The 20,557-nt window shown below is 38.8% G+C and overlaps 1 protein-coding gene and 1 non-coding gene across 2 annotated transcripts in view; one reads left to right on the top strand and one right to left on the bottom strand.

Moving 5' to 3' along the window:
* Window positions 1-482: 482 nt before the first annotated feature.
* The window catches only part of NARS2 (asparaginyl-tRNA synthetase 2, mitochondrial), a 126,860-nt gene continuing 106,785 nt past the window's right edge, over window positions 483-20,557 (top strand). Inside the window, exons 1-5 of the mRNA XM_059391433.1 lie at window positions 483-997; window positions 4,423-4,532; window positions 5,322-5,442; window positions 7,830-7,970; window positions 14,125-14,205. Coding sequence (XP_059247416.1) covers window positions 857-997; window positions 4,423-4,532; window positions 5,322-5,442; window positions 7,830-7,970; window positions 14,125-14,205 — 594 coding nt within the window. The 5' untranslated portion in view covers window positions 483-856. The remainder of the gene's footprint in view (window positions 998-4,422; window positions 4,533-5,321; window positions 5,443-7,829; window positions 7,971-14,124; window positions 14,206-20,557) is intronic.
* Window positions 8,571-8,677, bottom strand: LOC132009306 (U6 spliceosomal RNA). The gene has a single exon (XR_009401860.1). It is a non-coding gene; the product is annotated as a U6 spliceosomal RNA (small nuclear RNA).

Raw genomic sequence — 20,557 nt, 5'->3', positions numbered from 1 at the left:
AGAGAGCTGCCTTCTCCAGCAATCTATCTCTGGCATCCTAGAGTTGGGCTCCGCCAGGGAACTGATCACCCTTTTATGCAGTTGTCTGTTTGGAAGTGTGATACCACACAACTGTGACATAAGCAAGGATCTATAACTTAAGAACGACTGATATCCTCGGGCTAATCCTCTCAACACCGAAGTCTCCTGGAGGCTTTCCTTCTGCCTCAGTCACTCCTTGCCTCTCAGTGTTCCTCAGCATCAGCTGGAAGCTTTAGAAATGAAGACCTTTGAGGCAGGCGCTGTCCCAGGTGTGCTCCCCGTGTGCCCCAGCAAGGACGCCTACAGCTCGAATGCCTTAGCTCCGCCCCTTCTGAGCTTCTGGCCCGCTCCCTCCCCACGCCGTCTGCACCTGCCTTTGGCCCGCCTTCTCCGTAAACTGGGGTCAGAACTGCGCACGCTCCTTCTCATCCTCCTTGTAGCGTGATGACGTTGACGTTGGCGTGTAACGTGGTGGCGGCTGTCGCGCTTGCTTCAGCTGGGAGAGGCGGTCTGGGCTGTGGGTTTGGAAAGTACGCGGGACCGTGAGGTGTCTCGCTTGGCCACGGCGTGCAGTTTTTTGGGGCTTACGCCACTGACTCTATTGTCTCCGCTCCGCCCAGTCCCGAGAGAGGGAAGCGCAGTGGAGGTTCTGTGGAGACAAAGCTGGAGCCCCTGAAGGGACAGAGAGCAGCCGAGGTCGGGGGGCGTGGAGCGCCTGAGTGCAGGACTGCAGCCCATAATTGGGGAGCAGTCGAGAGGGGGAGGTTCACCTTAGGCAAGGGCCGCACCTCCGGGATCGGGGCTGCTCCCGAGGAGGGCTTGGGGCGGCCGTGCGATGTTTGGGGCCCGGTGCCTGGTCCGAGCCCTGCGCTCCTGTTCCTCCACTCCCTGCCCGAGACACAAACCTTCATGCAGACTGAGCGTGCGGGATGCCCTTGGGGCCCAGAACACGATTGGGGAGCACGTTAAGGTTCAGGTTGGTGTACGGGAAGGGGGTGGGCTTTTCTTTTCAATGACTTAAATGGCATCTCCACGACTAGGCTTGCCTTGTCAGGAGGAGTGACAGGAAAAGGAGAGAATGTGGTTCACTCGTGCGTTCACAGTTTTCTCCTTTCTTTGCCTACCATTGCTCTTTGCAAAACTGTTGGGATGCCTGTGAAGTCCTGGAACTTTGCTTTCCCGGTGGGACATTATCTGTAAACTTGTTAGTCATACAGCAGCATAAACGTACGAGCCCCTTTTCCTTTATCCTTCATAATGAACATCCATAGTTAATAGTGCCTGCCTCGAGCTAGCTCCTTGAGAAATGACACCGTGTCTTAAACTGTCTTGGTATTCACACATGTCGCACAGTAAATACTCGTTGGACTAAACAATGGCTTTTTTACCCCCAACTTTTAACCACCCCAAGGCCTAAAAATGGGGGTTTGTGTATAATGTGTGTTTAATACGTTAGGAGAAAGAGTAGAGTGTAGCAGTTTGAAACTCTGGAGTTAGGCTGCCTAGGTTCAGATCTGCCACTAAGTGGCTCATGAATTATGGGCATGTCTCAATTGTGTTTTATACCTGTTTCCTTCTTAATGGCAATGAATCTAATAGCCTTAACCTCATAGAATCCTGAAGATTAATTGAGGTGATAGGTATTCAGACATTTAGAAGAATGGCTCACGTCAAATGTTGGCTGCTTTTATTTCTCTTGTTATTATCAGTTGCAACAGCTCCACCTAGAAGATTTTCCCTTAAGGGAGTAGACCACACAATGTGGTTTGACCGTTTTTTATAGGTTGCTGAAACACTGATGAAGTTATTCTTGTTGTCCTTGGATATCCTTGATTTTTTTTTAAAGATTTTATTTATTTATTTGACAGAGAGAGATCACAAGTAGGCAGAGAGGCAGGCAGAGAGAGAGGAGGAAGCAGGCTCCCTGCCAAGCAGAGAGCCCGATGAGGGGCTCGATCCCAGGACCCTGGGATCATGACCTGAGCTGAAGGCAGAGGCTTTAACCCACTGAGCCACCCAGGCGTCCCGGATATCCTTGATTTTTAGCAGTGTGACCTCTCTGCATTTCTTTGGGTTTCATATTTTTTCCATGATACAAACCAAAGCTTTCTCCATTCATCTTTTATTTGACATACATACCTTAATGATCCCTTGGGAGTGGTAATCTAGAAAGATTCAAAGGTAAAAGCTACTGCTTACGTTAAAGGCTTTCATTTTAGTGCTACGCAGTCTAAGCTAGTAACTCCCTGCCATTTGTGGCATTGAGCTTTTGAAATGCAGCTAGTCTAAACTGAAGGATAACTGTAAATGTAAAATACACACCAATTTTGGAGAACAAAATATAAAATATCTCAATATATATATTGATTACACATTGATATTTGGGGGCATAACTGGGTTAAATACAGTATTAAAATTAATGTTACCTGTTTACTTTAGTGTGACCACTAAAACATGCAGAATTACATAATGTGGCTCACATTATATTTTTGTGGGTCAGCCCTGGTCTAATGGTTAAGACTGGTAATTGGGGCAATGTGATCAGTATTGGTGGTATAAAAATTTTGAGAAAATATAGAGGGACGTCCCTAATTATGTGAGGTCAAGGACGACTTCTTGTATTAAGTGACATTTCACTTGAGTCCTGAAAGATAGGAGCTCCTCAAGCAGAGGAACCATGGGTTGGGGGGGAGATAGCATTCTAGAGAAGTTTGATAATAACTTGAACTTTGAACTAAGAACTGTATTTGAATTCTAGCTCTATTACTTGGGAACTGTGATGTTAATTATTTAGAGAGATTATCCTCACTTCCCTAAATATGTTCTTCATCTCTAATACTCACTTCATTAAGTTCTTATAAGGACCAAGTAGTAAAATATTTATAAAGAGCTTAGAACAGAAGCACATTTTTAAATGGTGCTTCACAATTGTTACCTTTTACTAACAAGTGAAAAGCAAGACAGTGGTGCTTTAGGAATTACTATTGATTGAACCTGACCAGAGAGCAGCTGCCTTTGGGGAAGCGTGGGGATGTGAAACCAGAAAGATGGGCACACTCAATTGTGAAAGGCCTTGTATAGGAGACTGAGGCAATGTATACTTTATTCAGTGTAGCCCCCCCAAAAAGTTTCAAATTCAGGCTTTATGTTAACAAGCAGTGTGATCTTCAGTAAGTTATTTAACTTCTTTGAGCCCAGGTTCTTCACTTGTAAGAAAGGTTCACACCACAGAGTTGTTGTGAAGAAGTGATGAGATAGTACACGAAGGTAGTAAAACACTTCTCACAGTAGATTTTCAGTGCATGGTAGATATTTTTTCACTAAAAAACATTAATGGATTATCTACTCTGTGCTTGACAATTGCCTTCAAAGCAACTAAAGCATGGTTCCTAAACTTTGAAAGTATTATGGACATGCAAATAAGTAAGAGAAGAGCTTTAATATAATAGGTCTGTAGGTTATGGTGGGAACACAAGTAAGGGTCAATACTGTTTTGTTTTGTTTTAATTTTATTTGCCAGCAAGAGCACAAGCAGGGGAAACAGCAGAGGGGGAGGGAGAAGGAGACTCCTGGCTGAGCAGGGAGCCCAATGTGGGGTTCATCCCAGGACCCTGAGGTCACCACTTAGCCACCCAGGTGCCCCCAATACAGTTTTGTAAGTAGAATCATCTCCCTTTTCCCAAGCGTGGCTGATAGTTAATCAAACACTGTCAGTTTCACCGTTTTTCAGTGTCTGATAGAATATTCCCATTTCTTTGCTAGTTAAATTTAAGTTGGATGTGATCTTTGAGACCTGTTTTTAGTTGTACTGGTCTACTAGAATACCTCTCATTTGTATTCACACGTACCTGTCATATGAATTCAGAGTGTCTTTGAAAGCTTATGTACTACTTAATATATGTTCACAATGAAAAGCTGTTTGAGAACTTTGTGTGATACATTCTAAAAGGGAAACAAAAATCCAATGGAGATGTTTCTAGTCTATACATAATCTCCCTTCTAGGAATTTTATATAAAAGGAGACAAGGGCGAAAGTATGTGTCCTGTTATTTGTTGTGGTGGCAAAAAGGAGCAAGGGGCAGGAAGAAATACGTGAAATAGCCAATACTGGGGAAATTGATGATGTGAATTAGGCTCTTCACCTACTGGAATGTTAAGCATCTATTCAGAATGGTGAGTTTTATTAACAAAGCAAAAAGGTGTGATGCCAAAGCTGTATCTCACTGCAATAAGAATCATATTGAATTATATATGCTTAGCGGTGAGCTAAAAGCGATTGATTTGTTAACACGGGATTGAGGACATTGTTTTTTTTCCATTTAGTCTTACATGTGCATGTGTAATGAAAATGTAAAATGTTTGTGTGTTTTACACTCACATTTAGAAATTACTCTTTATTAGGGATGGATTCGTTCAGTCCGATCCCAGAAGGAAGTATTGTTCCTGCATATAAATGATGGATCATCTTTGGAAAGCCTTCAGGTTGTAGCAGATTCAAGCTTTGACAGTAGGTGAGGTTTTTTGTTTTGTTTTGTTTTTTTAAATAACAAAAGAACCTTTTTTTTTCCCTTTCATCTCTATTCCCCATTTCTCTAATCCAGTGTTCATATTGCCCCCTGAGTGATCTTTCTCAACAAATCTACTTTTCAGAGCTTTGAGGCTTAAGTCCAAATATATGGAATCAAGATCTTTCAAGCTCAGGCCTTTCTTTTTCTTTTTTTTTTTTCTCTTTAAATTCAGCTAATTAACGTAATATTAGTTTCAGATTTAAGGGTCAGTGATTCTCGATCTTTAATAATATACAGTACTTATTACGTCACCCAGTTACCCCATGCCCTTACCCCCATCCCCTTAAACAATCCTTAGTTTGTTACTTATGATTAAGAGTCTCTTAGGGTTTGTCTCCCTCTCTGATTTTGTCTTGTTTTATTTTTCCCTTCACTCCCCTATACTCCCCTGATTTGTTTCTTAAATTCCATGCATGAGTGAAATCATATAATTGTCTTCTCTGATTGAGTTATTTCACTTAGCATAATAGCCTCTAATTCCATCCATGTCATTGCAAATGGCAAGATTTATTTATTTATTTTTTTTTGGATGGAGGCCTGTCTTTTTCTAACATCTTCACGTAATAATACCCTGTATCTATTCTTTGCTTCAGCCTCTCTCAATTATTTGCTGCCCAAAGAAGGGTAAAACCTCTGTCATTAAATATTGGAATGTTCTGATAGCAAGTTTTATATTAAAATAAGGTTTCCAGATAATGATACCTTGTCTATGCTGGGTTTTGGTTACTGTAGAGAACTGGCTTTTGGGAGTTCTGTGGAAGTTCAAGGGCAGCTAGTGAAAAGTCCATCCAAAAAGCAAAATGTGGAACTGAAGGCAGAAAAAATTGAAGTTGTTGGAAATTGCGATGCCAAGGTATGCTTTCTAATACTTTAATGGGGACTATTTAGGCTTAATGTAAAACATTAGCTGTCTGATTTAAGTGTGATTATTGGGAAGATGGCACTTAGAGCGTGTTTCAGTTGGACTTCGCAAATAATCGAAACAGGCTATAGAGCTGGGGAATGTAGAGAGTATAGCAAAAAGTATGTAGATGGCTGAGTTTTATGAGAGAAGGTGAAGTATTAATCTCTCCATCTCTTTGGATGCCTGTCACAGTTGAAACTTGCCACTTCTACGAGGATGCCCAGTTAGCTTCAGTGACAGAGACATCGAGCAGACCATATTCTTAGGAAAGCCCTGCCTAGAAATGACTTTTACAGGATCTAGAACTGTGTTGGACCAGTACCTTAGCCACTAGCCACCTGTGGCTGTTTAATGTTAACTAATTTAATATTAAATCAATCAAAATTAAATTTTTAAAAAATCAGTTCCATAGTGGCATTAGCCACATTTCAAGTGTTTGGTTGTCACAGGCAGCTGCTGGCTACCATACTGGATAGCATGGATACAGAACATTTCCATTTATCACAGAAAATTCCGTGGGACACTGCTGGAGTGCCATAATGCTCGGGCTGAGCAAAGATAAGAAATCCTACATTAAGATATGTTTGGGGCACTTGGGTAGCGTAGTTGTTTAAGATTCCGACTCTTGGTTCCAACTCATGTCATGATCTCAGGGTCTTGAGATCAAGAACCCCGTCAGGTCCATAATCAGCTGGGAGTCTGCTTGGTTTTCTCTCTCCTCCCTCTGTTTCTCCTGCTCTTGTGCACTCTCACTCTCGCATGCTCTCTCTCTCAAAAAAAAAAAGACATGTTTATGCCTATTTTTGCAAGAGTCTGTTACTACCTTTTATTTATCACCTGATAAACCTTTATCACTCTAATAAAGAGGTTATAAGGTATAACCTTTATAAGGGTATAAAATCATAGGTTATTAATCCAGTTTCTGAATTGGAGAAAATGAGGCCCAGTCAGGTGATCTGACTTGCCCAAGGTGATATTGCTGGCTAGTGCCACAGCTAAAATTGATGTACTAGCCATTTGACTCCCCTGTAGTTGTGCTATACTTATCTTCAAGTATTTAATGAACAAAAAATGAGGAAGTATAGGGAAATTGCATCATTTTAATTCATTTTTATTTCTTTTGGATAATTGGAGGTAAACAAATACAAGGAAATAAGAGAAAAATGGTCAACTTTTTTAAAAATGTCATTCCGAATAATTTTTTAAGAAATACTAATACATACCAATTGACATGTAAAATCTGGAATTGGGTCCCAAGATTTCTGAATAGTGGACTGTGAAAATATTTTGGAACTCAGGAATTGGAGATGGTAACCATTTTTGGGTTTGCTTTTTTAGAGAGATACAATGATTATTAAAATTTGCCATGTGTTTAATGCTTCTTAAAGTTTTCTCTCTTGGCTTCTCTCTTTGTCATTCACCTTCTCTTCCCCTTGATTTCAAGTTCATTTTTAAGTATTTAGATATTAGGGCATTCTGATCCCCAGGCAGACCCAGACTCCTGTTAATGTGGTCCTTTTTTGACTTAAGTAGATGTGGTACTTATTTCTATTATGAAATAAATTAGCATGTGCACTAAAAGAAATAGATAAGACTAAATGGAATAAGCTACCATTTTGCTTTTTTACTTAGCTTTTCTGTTACCTTTTTTCTGGAACTTTGGTTTTGGTCTGACGATTTGTTTCTGTCTTAAGCTTGAAACATGAGGGTGGGCAGGGTATAATATTTCTACATAGAGTCATAATTTGAAATTTTTGTAAATATACACTACTCTGCCAGACGACAGAAAGCTGTTGACCCTCCTTCATGTTCTTAGACATGTTGATAAGCAGTGAAAAACAGTGCCAATTGATTATAAGTGATTATGGGCTTTCAAGACATTTGGGTGATTTTTAAAATTGAACACCAGCTGTGTGTACACAGCTGTAGAAAACATAATCTTTAATATCTACAATATTCTGAACTCTTATGTGCCAAACAGTGGGCTATTTTGCATAATTATATCCTAATCTTTCTGTTTGTAAGTAGTGACTGATATAAGCTAATGGATGAAAATTTGAAAAATAACAGATTAGCCTCAGTAATATTAACTTTGTCCAAGGTTCCACACCTGGTAAGTGGTAAAGCTAGAGTCACACCCACATCTCTGATTCTACCTACCAATCTACTAATTTGGAATTAACATGGACTATATTCACTTATCTTAAGAAACAGAGAAGGAAAATTTTTTAATTTTGTTCTGACGCATTAGTGTTTAACCAGTGTCCTGGAAACTGTTATTATAGAACATTATCTTTTTTTAGCTTTTCATTTGTTTTTTTTCCAATTTTTGGCAGGCTTTCCCTTTGAAATATAAAGAGAGGCATCCTCTGGAGTATCTGAGACAATACCCTCACCTTCGATGTAGAACTAATGCTCTGGCTTCTATACTGAGGGTTCGCAGTGAAGCCACGGCTGCTATTCATTCTTTCTTTAAGGTAAGGTGCTTTGGGTGCTTTTAACTGTTCTTTTTTAACCCCCAGCTGTTATTTCTTGTGTAAAGGTTGAATTATTGTAACCTTGAAGTATTATCCTGAAAGTTCTGATAGTTACAGTTACTTACTCCAAGCACCCTTTACTTGCGTGGTACTTTTCTCTTTGGCTGATTTAAGCTTGTCCCCTTATTGCTGGTTTTGAGCAATTAGATTATGAGGTACCTTAGCACAGTTTTCTTTGTTCCTTGCATTTAGACCTTGTAGAGTTTCTTGGATCTATGTGTTTTAGTTTTCTTCAGGTTTTTCAGCCATTGCATCTTCAAAATTTATGTTACCTTCCCCCTTTGGAGACCTCAGTTGCCCATATATCAAGGCCACTTAATGATACCTCCATAGCTCACTTATGTTCTCTTTTTTAAAATTCCCTTTCCCTGTGTGCTTTTTTTAGGGGGTAGTTTCTATTGCTAGGTCGTCAAGCTTACTGATGTTTTCTTCTATGATGACTGATTTGTTGTTATTCTTATCCAGTGCGTTTTTCATCGAACATTGTAGGTTTCATAACTAGATGATTGATTGGGGCCTTTTTTCCCCCCTTTTGTGTGGAAGAATATGGACTGCTTCATGAATCTGTGTGTCATCCTTGCACAGGGGCCATGCTCATCTTCTCTATATTATTCCAGTTTTAGCATATATGCTGCCAAAACAAGCACTATTTGGACCTTTAAAAAAAAATATCTTCCATATCTCTATTTAACTTTTTGAACATACACAATACAGTTTTAATTAACACTTTTACAGTTTTAATAGCTGCTTAATAACTGTTTTATGTCGGGGCACCTGGGTGGCTCAGTGGGTTAAAGCTTCTGCCTTCAGCTCAGGTCATGATCCCAAGGTCCTGGGATGGAGCCCCACATCGGGCTCTCTGCTCGGCGGGGAGCCTGCTTCCTCCTCTCTCTCTCTCTGCCTGCCTCTCTGCCTACTTGTGATCTCTGTCAAATAAATAAATAAATTCTTTAAAAAAAATATATAACTGTTTTATGTCTTTCTGATTCTAACATGTCTGTCAGTTGTTAAGTCCTTTTTGATCTACTGCTTTTATTTTTATTTATTTTTGATTTACTGCTTTTTGTCTCCTCATTACAGGTTATGATTTCTTGCTTCTTTGCATATATGCCAGTCTTTGGTTAGATGCCAGACAGAAAATTTTACCATCTTGGATATTATTAAGCTTTGTTTTGGTGTGCAGTTAAGCTACTTGAAAATTTTTGAACCTTTTAGGTCTTGCTCTTATGATTTGGTGAATGGGGCCGGTTAAGTAGTCTAGGGCTAGTTAACTTCCACTACTGAGGCAAAGCCTTCCTGAGTACTTTACCTAGCGTCTTGTGAATTTTGAATGTTTCCAGTCTGGCTTGTGGGAACAGGTACTGTTTCCAGCCCCAGGCATTGTTTCCTCTAATCTTTCTGGATGGTTCTGTCCTTGGCCTATGATAGTTTTCCCACATGCATGTGCTGGGCTCCAATTTATTTTCCTCCTCTTCCTGCTATGGCCTGGACAATCTCAAAGTACTAAGCAAGGCTATTGATAGGGTTCACTAAGTTTGTTTCCCACCTCAGCGATCGCTGTCTTTTGGTGTCTGATATCCATGGTCTTGAAAACCATCCTTTCTTGTGGGTTTTTTTTTTTTTTTTGGTGGGGTTTTTAGTTTATTTTTGTTTGTTTGTTTGTTTCTTTGTTTTTAGTTTTTTCAAGGGGGAGGGTAAATCTGGTCCCTGTTTTTCCATCTTGGTCATAAACATATTTTATATGTGGTAAGCACTACTTTTGAAGAGTTATTGGTGTTAATCAAATAGATTGGTAGGCACCTAAAGGCATTTTTTTTCTTATTTAGCTTTGCTTGTCAGCCACATACCCGTACCTGGGAAGGCCACAGGGGAACATAGTTGTTGTGTTGATGAGGTGAAGGGACCTTCCCCCATGTGGATGGGAGGGCCCCAAAGATCAGGAGTAACCCAGCAGATGAAGTTCAGTGTTATTCCAAGTGGTTCTGGACCCCTTCCTATGCCATTTCTCCAGATCCAGCTGATTGTCTAGCATCATACCCTTCTCTTGGGTGCATCCAAATTCATGTAGGCCCAGCCCTATCGAAGTTTACCAAGAGAATTCTTGCTCTTTGAAAAGCTCCTTCAGAGTTAGTTTCTGGTGAAACAGCTAAAGAGCATCATGGCTTTGAAGCATACAGTTTTGAATAAAACAAAGAAAAATAATCACATTATACTATGTCATCCTATTATAGTTCGAAAGGGTACATTTCCATATGCTCTCATAAACTTTCTTATGCAACTTCCATATGGCTTTTCAGTAGCGCTTGAAGCACACAAACAGAAAATTTGTTCAGATCTAAAAATGTTTTTTGCCTCATATGGCTTTAAACAGTGGATAAAGTAGACCTTCTTATATACTGAAAGTTTTGTAGATTTCTGGCCACTAGGTGGTGATATTGGCAGTCCATTAACAAGTGAGCTTTACCTACTTTATACATTTATTACTGGAAGATTTGACAAATAAGTAAACAATTTAAAAATAACAAACAGAAAATCTGAAATTAAAAAAATAATATTATAAGCAAGCAAAATGATATTTTAAGTGGTTGCAAATAATGAGTTTTAGCACTGTTGGTTCTAGGTACAAATGCAGGTAATTTTTGAGTACTATAAATTCGCTTTTTAATTGTGAAGTCCTGGAAAATATAATCCTGATAATTCTATATTGTTACCACTTATTTGTTTAACACTTAGGGTTGAATTGAAATCACAGAGTACTAAAGGGCATATTAAATAGTTTTATGTTATTTAGTATTTGGTATTATTTCTGTGACTTACTACTTCAGAATCACTAAAAGATGTTAAGACTTAAAATCTAGGGGCGCCTGGGTGGCTCAGTGGGTTAAGCCTCTGCCTTCAGCTCAGGTCATGATCTCAGGGTCCTGGGATCGAGCTCTGCATCAGGCTCTCTGCTCAGCAGGGAGCCTGATTCCCCCTCTCTCTCTGCCTGCTTCTCTGCCTACTTGTGATCTCTCTCTCTGTCAGATAAATACATAAAATAAAATACAAAAAGACTTAAAATCTATGAGTTTCATGCCTTAAAGTATCCTAACTTAAAACTGAGGGTTTTGGAGGGGAGAGGGTGAGCCTGGTGGTGGGTATTAAGGAGAGCACATATTGTTTGGAGCACTGGGTGTGGTGCATAAACAACGAATTTTGGAACACTGAAAAAAATAAAATAAAATTTTTAAAAAAGGTACTGTTCTAGGTGTTTTTTCCTAATATCTCTAGATTAGAAGGTCATTTTTTTGGTTTGAGAATCAAAAATATTTTGTGTATAAGTTGGTTTGTTCATAAAATTGACACATTTGCTATGTACTTGGATATCTAGAATCCTCAAGAATGAATTATTTAGAAAAGCTAAGTTTCTCCCATAACAGAATAGTTAGGCACATTTTTTTTTTCCAATTTCCCGTGGAGGTTATATATTACATATTTCCTAAAATATATTACATATTTCCCTGGCTTCCTAATTGAGCCAGTAGAAGAGTTTGCCCTTTCTTGATGAGTCCAGATTCTTTATTTGAGTATCATATTTTTCCCTCTTCTGTATGGCAAGGCCCTAGAAGCCCATCAGTGTGTATTCTTTTCCTCTCTATTGAATGACCCCAGACTATTGTGTCTTCGAGTTCTTGTGACTACTTTTTATGGATTTCTTTTTTTTTTTTTTTTTTGGTCTTTCTATCACTTTTTTTGCCAGTGGCTAGCAATTGTTGTCATGTTTCTTTCTTGTTGATTCTGATTAATATTGATGCTTACTTTGTGTAAGTGCAAAAGAAAAGTACAATCCATGAGGTTTTGAGTGATATGCATGGGCCTTAGTATGTGAGTTTTATAACTTTCAGATACTCAGTGTCTTATAAAATATCTGGTTCTAAACTGTGTATGAAAAACATTTAGATATTTAGAGGTGGTGAGTAGAATCGGAAAAATTGGGTGACTAGGGGTGCCTGGATGGCTCAGTGAGTTAAGCTTCTGCCTTCTGCTCACAGGGTCCTAGGATTGAGCCCCACTCAGGGCCTGGGGGGAAGAGGTGGGGGAGGGGGGTCCTGGTTCAGCAGAGAGTCTGCTTCTCCCTCTGCCCCTCCCCCCGCTCATGCTTTCTCTCTCTCTGTTTCAGATCAATAAATCTTAAGGGAAAAAAAGAAGAAAAGAAAAATTGAATAAGCATATACTTTTATTTTTGGCTCCTTCTCTGGCCTTCCTGTCTCAAAGCAGGGACCTCTTTGCTGTAGGGTGGGATGGATCCCTGACACCACTACCCTAGTGAAGGCAGACAGTACTCCCCAACTCCTGGCTGTTTATTTTCCTTTTTATTTTTCTACTTCCCTATACACTTGCTCTTTTTGGATTTTGTTCTCTGTGCTTTTTTATTCTACTTTTGGACTCTGTTCTTTATAGCTTTTGGGGGGAATGTTTTAGATTTTGATATAAGCCTTTTAGCAGCATTAAGGCTTAAAAAGCTGATGACACCTTTTGAAAGGTTTAGCATTAATTAAGTATTAAGAATAATTCCTGCTGTTGAGTGATCTTTTTTTTTTTAAGCCCATATAGTTATTTTCATAAGATTTGCAGTTATGTTTCTTGTGGCAATTGACCAGTTCTAACTTTGGCAATTACATTTAGCCGTTAAATTTTCTCCTCCCTCTCCCCCTCCCTCTCACCACCCTCATTTCCTTTGGATTTTTCACTTCCTTTCTTTGTTTACTACACTCCTGCTCATAGTTGCCTGTATTCATGTGGAATAAATGATTCATGTCCATAATTCTGGCTCCTAGGAGATAAAAATTTTATGCAGTAATGTTATTGATTATATTTCATTCGTTCTCTGTAATGTGCTTTGTGTGGCACCTCTAGGTTCATAGCTCCCAGGTTAAGTACATATTTGAATATTTTCTGAGACTCCTAATTTATAGTTTGAATATTTAATCAGTCTACACCATAAGACAAGTTGTTAACTGGATACTTTGTATCAGAGCCCGAATACTTGAATTCCACCTTTTTAGGAAGGGAGAGGCCAATTTGGGAGGCGGCTGGTGTAATGCACTGAGACATTTTACATTCCCTCAGTGATAGGCACAATGTGGCAGAGATTAAATGTGCATGTATGAATTCATTGCATTGATTTCAAGACCAAAATTTTTGTGTGAAACACTACTATTCTGCCTCTGCACCGTAAGTTCACTTGAATTCTCTCTGTGCTCACCTGCAACATTTACACTGAGTGTAACCTTTTGCCTACATCCATAGTCAAAATGAAAGAAGCATAACCTTGAATTTGTTGGGTTATTTCAGTCCTATTAGCAAACAGCTTTTGTGGTTCACTAATGGAAATAGCTCAGACTTTGGAGCGGAAGAATTGCAGTTGGGCGCCTCAGTAATGGATGGACTTGCTGTTCAGAATCTTCCTTGGGGCAAAGGAAGTGCACTGCCTATGCCATGTGTAGTGTACTGTGCCATCAATTTAATGACAAACTTCCTAAAAATCATTTCTGCCTTTGTTGCTATTTATTTCTTCAGTCCCTGTTTGTCAACTTTCTTCTCCTTTTTGGTGGTTTATGACAATTGGGGGTCTCATTCCAAAATGACAACCCAGCTTCATATTGATCACTTTGTAGTCCCTTAACAGTGTGGGTTGACATCATTGTGCATTAGCCTGGAGAGAGTGTGTATGTGTTGAATCACTACCAGTGTGTTAGGGAAGTGGGAAGAAAAAATATGTCAGAGAGATCCTAAGGGCTTGGGTTCCAGTCCTGGCTCTCTCTGCCATCAACTATTTGTGTGAATTTTTCTTTAAGTCTCTCTGGGTCTCAATTTCCTTATCTTTGAAATCATGTTGGACTAGAGAATATCTCAGTCAGTTCTTGATTTAAAATTCAGTGTGCTTCTCTGCACAGTACAACACTCAATTTGATATCTTATTAGTTATGCTTGGCGGGCTAGAGAATTGATATGGCATTCTCTCAGTGCTTTTTTAATAGTATAATCAGTTATATGTTCTTAGAATTGTTTTATATATAAATATGCTGAAAAAGTGGTTTTTCTTTTCTTCCAGGACAGTGGCTTTGTGCATATTCATACTCCAATAATCACATCCAATGACTGTGAGGGGGCTGGAGAACTGTTCCAAGTTGAAGTAAGTTTTGCTTCCCATCTTGAAGGATAGGTTGCTCTTTGATATTTTTCTTTGGAGGGTTTGCCTTTTTTTTTTTTTTTTTTTTTTTTAAGTAACAGTTATGTGGATAAACCATAACTAGATCTTGGAGATTTGTCAATAGTAATCCTTAAAGAACAGATATAGAAAATTCAGGCTTCCCTGATTTCCTGTCCTACTGGCTATATTACTGACATTGTGACTGAAAGGAATGAATTTTTAAATTAGTACTCCATTTGCTTTCCTTAGGTAACTATGAATTGGTGAACTAGAGAAACTTGAAGAGATTAATAAAGCTTTTCAGATCTCTTTCATGCACATTCAACCCGCAGTTGATAGTTTTGGATGTGAGTCATATTTTAAAAAATAAAACAAGAAGACATACATGTGCATATTTTCTTTTCCAATGTCTATAAAGAACACATTTATTTTATAAGAAATTATTTATATTCCATATACCTCATGAAGGCTCTGATTTTAATTCTTTGTACAGCAATAATTTTTTTGAGTTCCTGGTATATGCCAGGCATTGTTAGCTTTCTCTTACTGCACATTACTTAAAAGTTACCAGTTTTTCTTACTTACAGGCAGTTGATTTATTTACCAATTTTACAACCTGTTTAACATCATTGACCAGTAATATAATAATGAGCAGAGAGAAGTGTGTGTTGATAAATGGTGCTTTTCGTATTTCTTTCCATTTATTCAGTGATTTCTTTATCTCTCAGAAGTCAAGGTTCTTATTTATACATCTGGGTGATTCCATCAAATTACAAGACCTGTGTATAACTGCTCTGTTCTGGTGCAGTACGTTTGGACTCTTGATAATGATGCCTGCTCTTCTTATTATTGAGCAAGTGTTCACTGGGAGAAGTTGTCCCAATGTTTGGAAGTCATTATTCAAAATGATAATCAAATGCTGCCTGTATTCATACATAGTTTGAAAAAATCTTGATAGCCTTCTACAAAAAAGCAGAATAAAAATGCTTTGTTGAACACTTAAACTGGGAGTGTTAGCATCTGTAAATGTGAGTTCAAAAAAGCCAGCCAATGATAAAATAACAATACATAAATGTGAAAAACATTCTCTTCTAGGCATTTATGTTATTTATTTTCTCTTTGCACCTTAATAGTCTCCTGAATGTTGAAGTGAGAAATTACCCACCTTAAATACATTTCATAATCCCTTAATCTAAACCACTGACTATTAAAAAGGAAATGACAGGAAAAGAAGGGTATAATTTAAAGGGGTTTTACAAATAAGAAAATATAAAGCAAATTAAGCAAGTAGAAAAAATCTTTAACAGACCAAAATAATGACACATTTGGAGAAAACTACTTTGCTACCAGGGAAATCCCATAAGCAAGTCTGAAAGATTACAGTATGTGTATTTGGCCTTTAAACAACAAAAGGCAAGTTACCAGGTAAGTATAAATATAGAGGAAAGGAAAAATACTTATTTCTGAAGCTAAACAAATGAGAAGTGTTCAATGTTTGTACCCTCTCAGGGCCAGGTTGAGGAATTTCATATTGCTGGAATTAGACTTGCCTATTCACAGTATCAGAAAGAAATGCTTTTGAATTTGTTGGTCCTAGGCTTCTGCAGTCAGGCTCTAGGTCAGATATCAGCAATTTGTGGCTTTTTGCTATGACCTGCTTTGTTGTTTTCAGAAGTTTGGTTTAGAAGACTTGTCTTCTACCCCTGCCAACCCTCTATCCTTTGAAAGCAGGACATTCTTACTCCCACCACACACACTCTGTACAGTACTTCCATTTTTCATTGTGTAAATTTTGTCCTGACTGCATTTAAAGGTATTGGGGTTTGAATCTTGGTACCCCGCTGTTAGGAGGAAGTGGAGTTTCATATTTAAATTCTTCCTTCTCTTGGGGGGTATGAGTGGCTCAGTTGGTTAAGTGTCTGACTCTTCATTTCTGCTTGGGTCATGATCTCAAGGTTGAGAGATTGAGCCCCCAGTGTGGAGCCTACTTAAAAAGAAAAAATACTAGGACGTCTAGTACACCCAGGTTTGAGGGCAGCAGTAAAAGTCCATCTTGAAATGCACAATAAGAACATAAACTTCTCTAATACACAGATGGATAGCATTTTCCATCATTTTAGTTTCCCATTTCTTCATTTCTGTTTCCTGCTTTAAACTTGGGATATTTGTTAAGGCTTGGGTACTACTGAACACATATGTATGAAATTGCATTAAGGCGTGCATATGTTGTTTAGCAGACATTTATATCATCTGTGTTCAAGATGCTAGCTTGTCTCTTAGAAGGTAAAAGAGATTAAAGGCAAGAATTAGAGATTATGGCAAAAATTAGCTGTTGATGGAACATAAGATGAAATTGCTTTACATATATATTTGAGGTTACAGTATTAACAGTTGCAAGTGGTATGGAATCTAGAGGAAAATTAGGTCAGTGAGGATTGACTTGGGCAGGAAAGTCTTCCAAATGAATTTGTGGCTGGGGCGTAATCTAAGGAGGATATTCCCAGTAGGAGAACTACGTGAGCAGAGTCAAGAAATTGAAATGAGTGTGGGGTTTTCAATGGACTCTGGATGGATAAATTAGAAGGTTCATATTGGTGAATGATAAGAAATAAAGTTGGACGGCTGTAGGAACCAAAACATGGAACAGGTTTAAAAAAAAAAAAAAAACTTTATTGAGATATATTTACCCACTTAAAATACAGTTCCATGGTTTTTAGTATATTCACAAGAATCTGCAGCCATCAATCACTACAGTCCAATTTTAGAGCCTTTTCATCTCCCCAAAGTGAAACCTGGTACCCATTAGCAGCCCCTTGCCATTCCCCAACCCTCCCACCCACCTCCCTTCAGTTCTAGATACCACTAAACTACTTTCTATAGATTTGCCTTTGGGGGAGCATTTCATATAAATGGAATCATACAACATATGGTCTTTTGTGTTTGGCTTTTTTTTTTTTTCTTAGCCCAATGTTTTTGAGGTTCATGTTGTAGCATTTATCAGTCCTTTATATTTCCTTTTATATTCAGCTGGTATACTTTTGTGTAGATGTTTTGTTTATCCATTTGGCAGTTGATGGATATTTAGATTGTTTCTACCTTCTGGCTATTATGAATAATACTACTATGAACATTTGTGAAAACATTTCAATGAGCATATGATTTCATGTCTCTTGGGTGGAATTGCTGAGTCATATGGTAACTCTGTGTTTAATATTTTGAAAAGCTGCCAAACCACTTTCCAAAGTGGTTGCATCATTTTATATTCCCACCAGCAATGCATGAGGGTTCCAGTTTCCCCACATCATTGCCAACCCTTATTATTGCTCTTCTTTTTTTTTTTTTATTATAGCCATACCTAGAGGGTATGAGATTGTATCTCATTATGAGTTTGCTTTTTGCTTTTGAACATTGCAACTTATACATATGAGCTTTTCAAATTACAGTTCTCCTATGCCAAAGTGTGACAGATAAATGTCTCACATTATGAAATTAAATTAAGCTGAGAAAATCTAACAGTAATACTTCATATAATAGGAACATTATTCAAGCCTTAGAATTTATACATTTAAATTCATTTTAAAGCTGAGAGTGAACTGAAAGTGTAAGCCTATTAAATGGAACCCAAGAAGATGTGTAATTTTATTTCTGAATCTCAAACTGTGAAGAGTCTCATACTAAGATTCTCATGCTGCGTCTCATTCTGTATGTTGAAGTTTGGCATTAGATTGGTTTGTTTGCATGTGTGTTTGTGGTTATATATGTAACAAAATTTCCCACTTTAGCTATTTTTAAATGTACAATTCAGTACTATTAATTATATTTACAGTGTTGTACGACCATTACCACTCTCTATTTCTTAAAACTTTTTTATCTCTACAAAAGAAACTCTATAGCAAAAATTATCCATTCCCATTACTCCTTGCCCCTAGTAACTTCTAATCTACTTTTTGGCTCTATGGATTTCTTGTTCTGGATATTTCATATAAATGGAATCATACATGATATTGGCCGTTAGTGCCTGGCTTCTGTTGTAGCGTGTATCAGAATTTCCTTTCTTTTTATTACTAAATAATACTATGTTGTGTGGGTATACCATATTTTGTTGAACCATTCATTGATAAACATTAAGTTGTTTCTACTTTTTGGTATTATGGTAATGCTGCTGTGAACATTTCTGTATAAGCTTTTGTTTGAACACTTGTTTTCAGTTCTTTTGAGTATATACCTATAAGTGGAATTGCTAGCTCATATGGTTATTCTATGTTTAACTTATTGAGAAACTGACAAATTTTTCTCCACAATGGCTGCACCGTATTATATTCCCAATCAATGTATGAGGGTTCTGCCTTTTTTTTTTTAGATTTTATTTATTTATTTGAGAGAGCGAGCACATGCCTGCAAGCTGGGGGTGTTGGGAGAAGAAGAGAATAAGAGAATCTCTGCAGACTCCGCACTGGGCAGAGCCTGATGTGGGGCTCAATGCCACCACCCTGAGATCCTGACCTGAGCGGAAATCAGGAGTCAGATCCTTAACTGACTGAGCCACCCAAGCACCCTGAGGGTTCCACTTTGACTGCATCCTTGTCACTACTAGTTATTTTCAGTCTCTGATTATAGCCATTCTAATGGATGCAGTATCTCATAGTCGGCTTGGTTTGCACTTCCTTAATGACAAAGGATGTTGAGCACCTTTTTGTGTGCCTGTTGGTCATTTGTATGTCCTTGGAAAAATGTTTAAGTCTCCTGTCAGTGTTTTAATTGTCTTGTCTTTTTGTTGTGGAGTTAAAGGAGTTCCTTTTCTATTTTAGAAACCAGTCTATCCCCTGCATCCCCCTAGCAATGTGAAGCCTCCGATTATGACCCTGGCTGGCACAGTCTTGAGTACACCCACAGTCACCTAGAGGTGGCATTAATTCTGGCTGGAATCTCTTTGGCTGTCCCTTTCCCAGACCACACCCAGCTCTGAAACTCCACTAATTCCAGGCTGATGGCTCTATTGTTTCAACAATATTCACAGATGGATCCAGTCAAATTCAGGCTCCTTTTAAGGTATACTTCGCAAAGTCAGTGTTTGAAATTTACCATGAGCCCAAAAGGGCTCCTCCCTACTGTCTCTCAGTTTCTTCCAGCAGATTAGCCGGTCTACAGTTTGTCTTTTATCACCAAAGTCCAAAGCCTCCCATTTGCCTTTCAACATTATTTTTTAAAGCACCCTTTATGTTTGAACTTTTCCACACTCTATTGTAAATGAAGTCAGTTCCTTTAAAAAAGAGATTTGAGGAAGTGTGGCCTGCTTCTATCCCCAGGCAAAATCTCTGAATAAGGCTCTAGTGTTGGAGGCAGGGACAATGGACACTTCTCTTCAAGTGACAATCTGAAATAGAAACCAAACTCGGTGGAGTGGATGGCTGCAGCCTAGGTTTTTCCTAGGCTTGCCTCGCCCAGCCCATGAGCCTGGACAAGAAATCAGGGACTAGTCTTCTTAGTGCCTTGCCCAAGGTAGAGCCTCCTTCTGACCGGCAGCAACTGGGCAAAAGAAGGGAGCCCCTGCCTGGTGACTGCACTCACCCAGAACTATGCTTCAGCAGGTAGCTATGGACAAGGTGACAAATGCTGGCATGCTGCCCCTCCTGCTCAGGTACTCCTCTGACTCAGAGCTGGGGTTCAAAAGAGCCCTCTGGGCGAAGTTGCCCTGCCCCCTATTGGGGGCACTGGGCTCCATGGAATATTACTCAGCCATCAGAAAGGATGAATACCCACCATTCACATCAGCATGGATGGAACTGGAGGGGATTATGCTAAGTGAAATAAGTAAATCAGAGAAAGACAATAATCATATGGTTTCACTCATGTGGAACATCAGGAATAGCCTGAAAGACCATAGGAGAAGGGAGGGAAAATTGAATGGAAATCAGAGAGGGAGATGAACCGTGAGAGACTCTGGACTCCAGGAAACACCTGAAGGTTTCATAGGGGAGAGGGGTAGGAGTATGGGGTAGCCCTGTGATGGGTATTAAGGAGGGCATGTGCTGTGATGAGCACTGGGTGTTACACACAATTAATGAATCACTGCACACTACATCAAAAACTAATGATATACTATATGGTGGTGGCTAATGGAATGTTCGGAAAAAAAAAATGGGCCCTCTGTCTTTGGCTGTTTTAACAGTCTGAGGTGGAGTTTCTGTCATGCTGAGCTTTGATGGGGAAGGGAGAGGGAGTGGGTTGTCATTCAAACACCACTTGTCCTTACCAAGTTTTAGTAGATTTTCTTGAATAGATGTTTCTTCATTTGTTGTATGTCCTTAGGACCATTTTCAGGGACTTTGAATGG

Source organism: Mustela nigripes, chromosome 1 (assembly GCF_022355385.1).
Source record: "Mustela nigripes isolate SB6536 chromosome 1, MUSNIG.SB6536, whole genome shotgun sequence".
Lineage (NCBI taxonomy): Eukaryota > Metazoa > Chordata > Mammalia > Carnivora > Mustelidae > Mustela > Mustela nigripes.
This window is presented reverse-complemented; position numbering and strand designations above follow the sequence as displayed.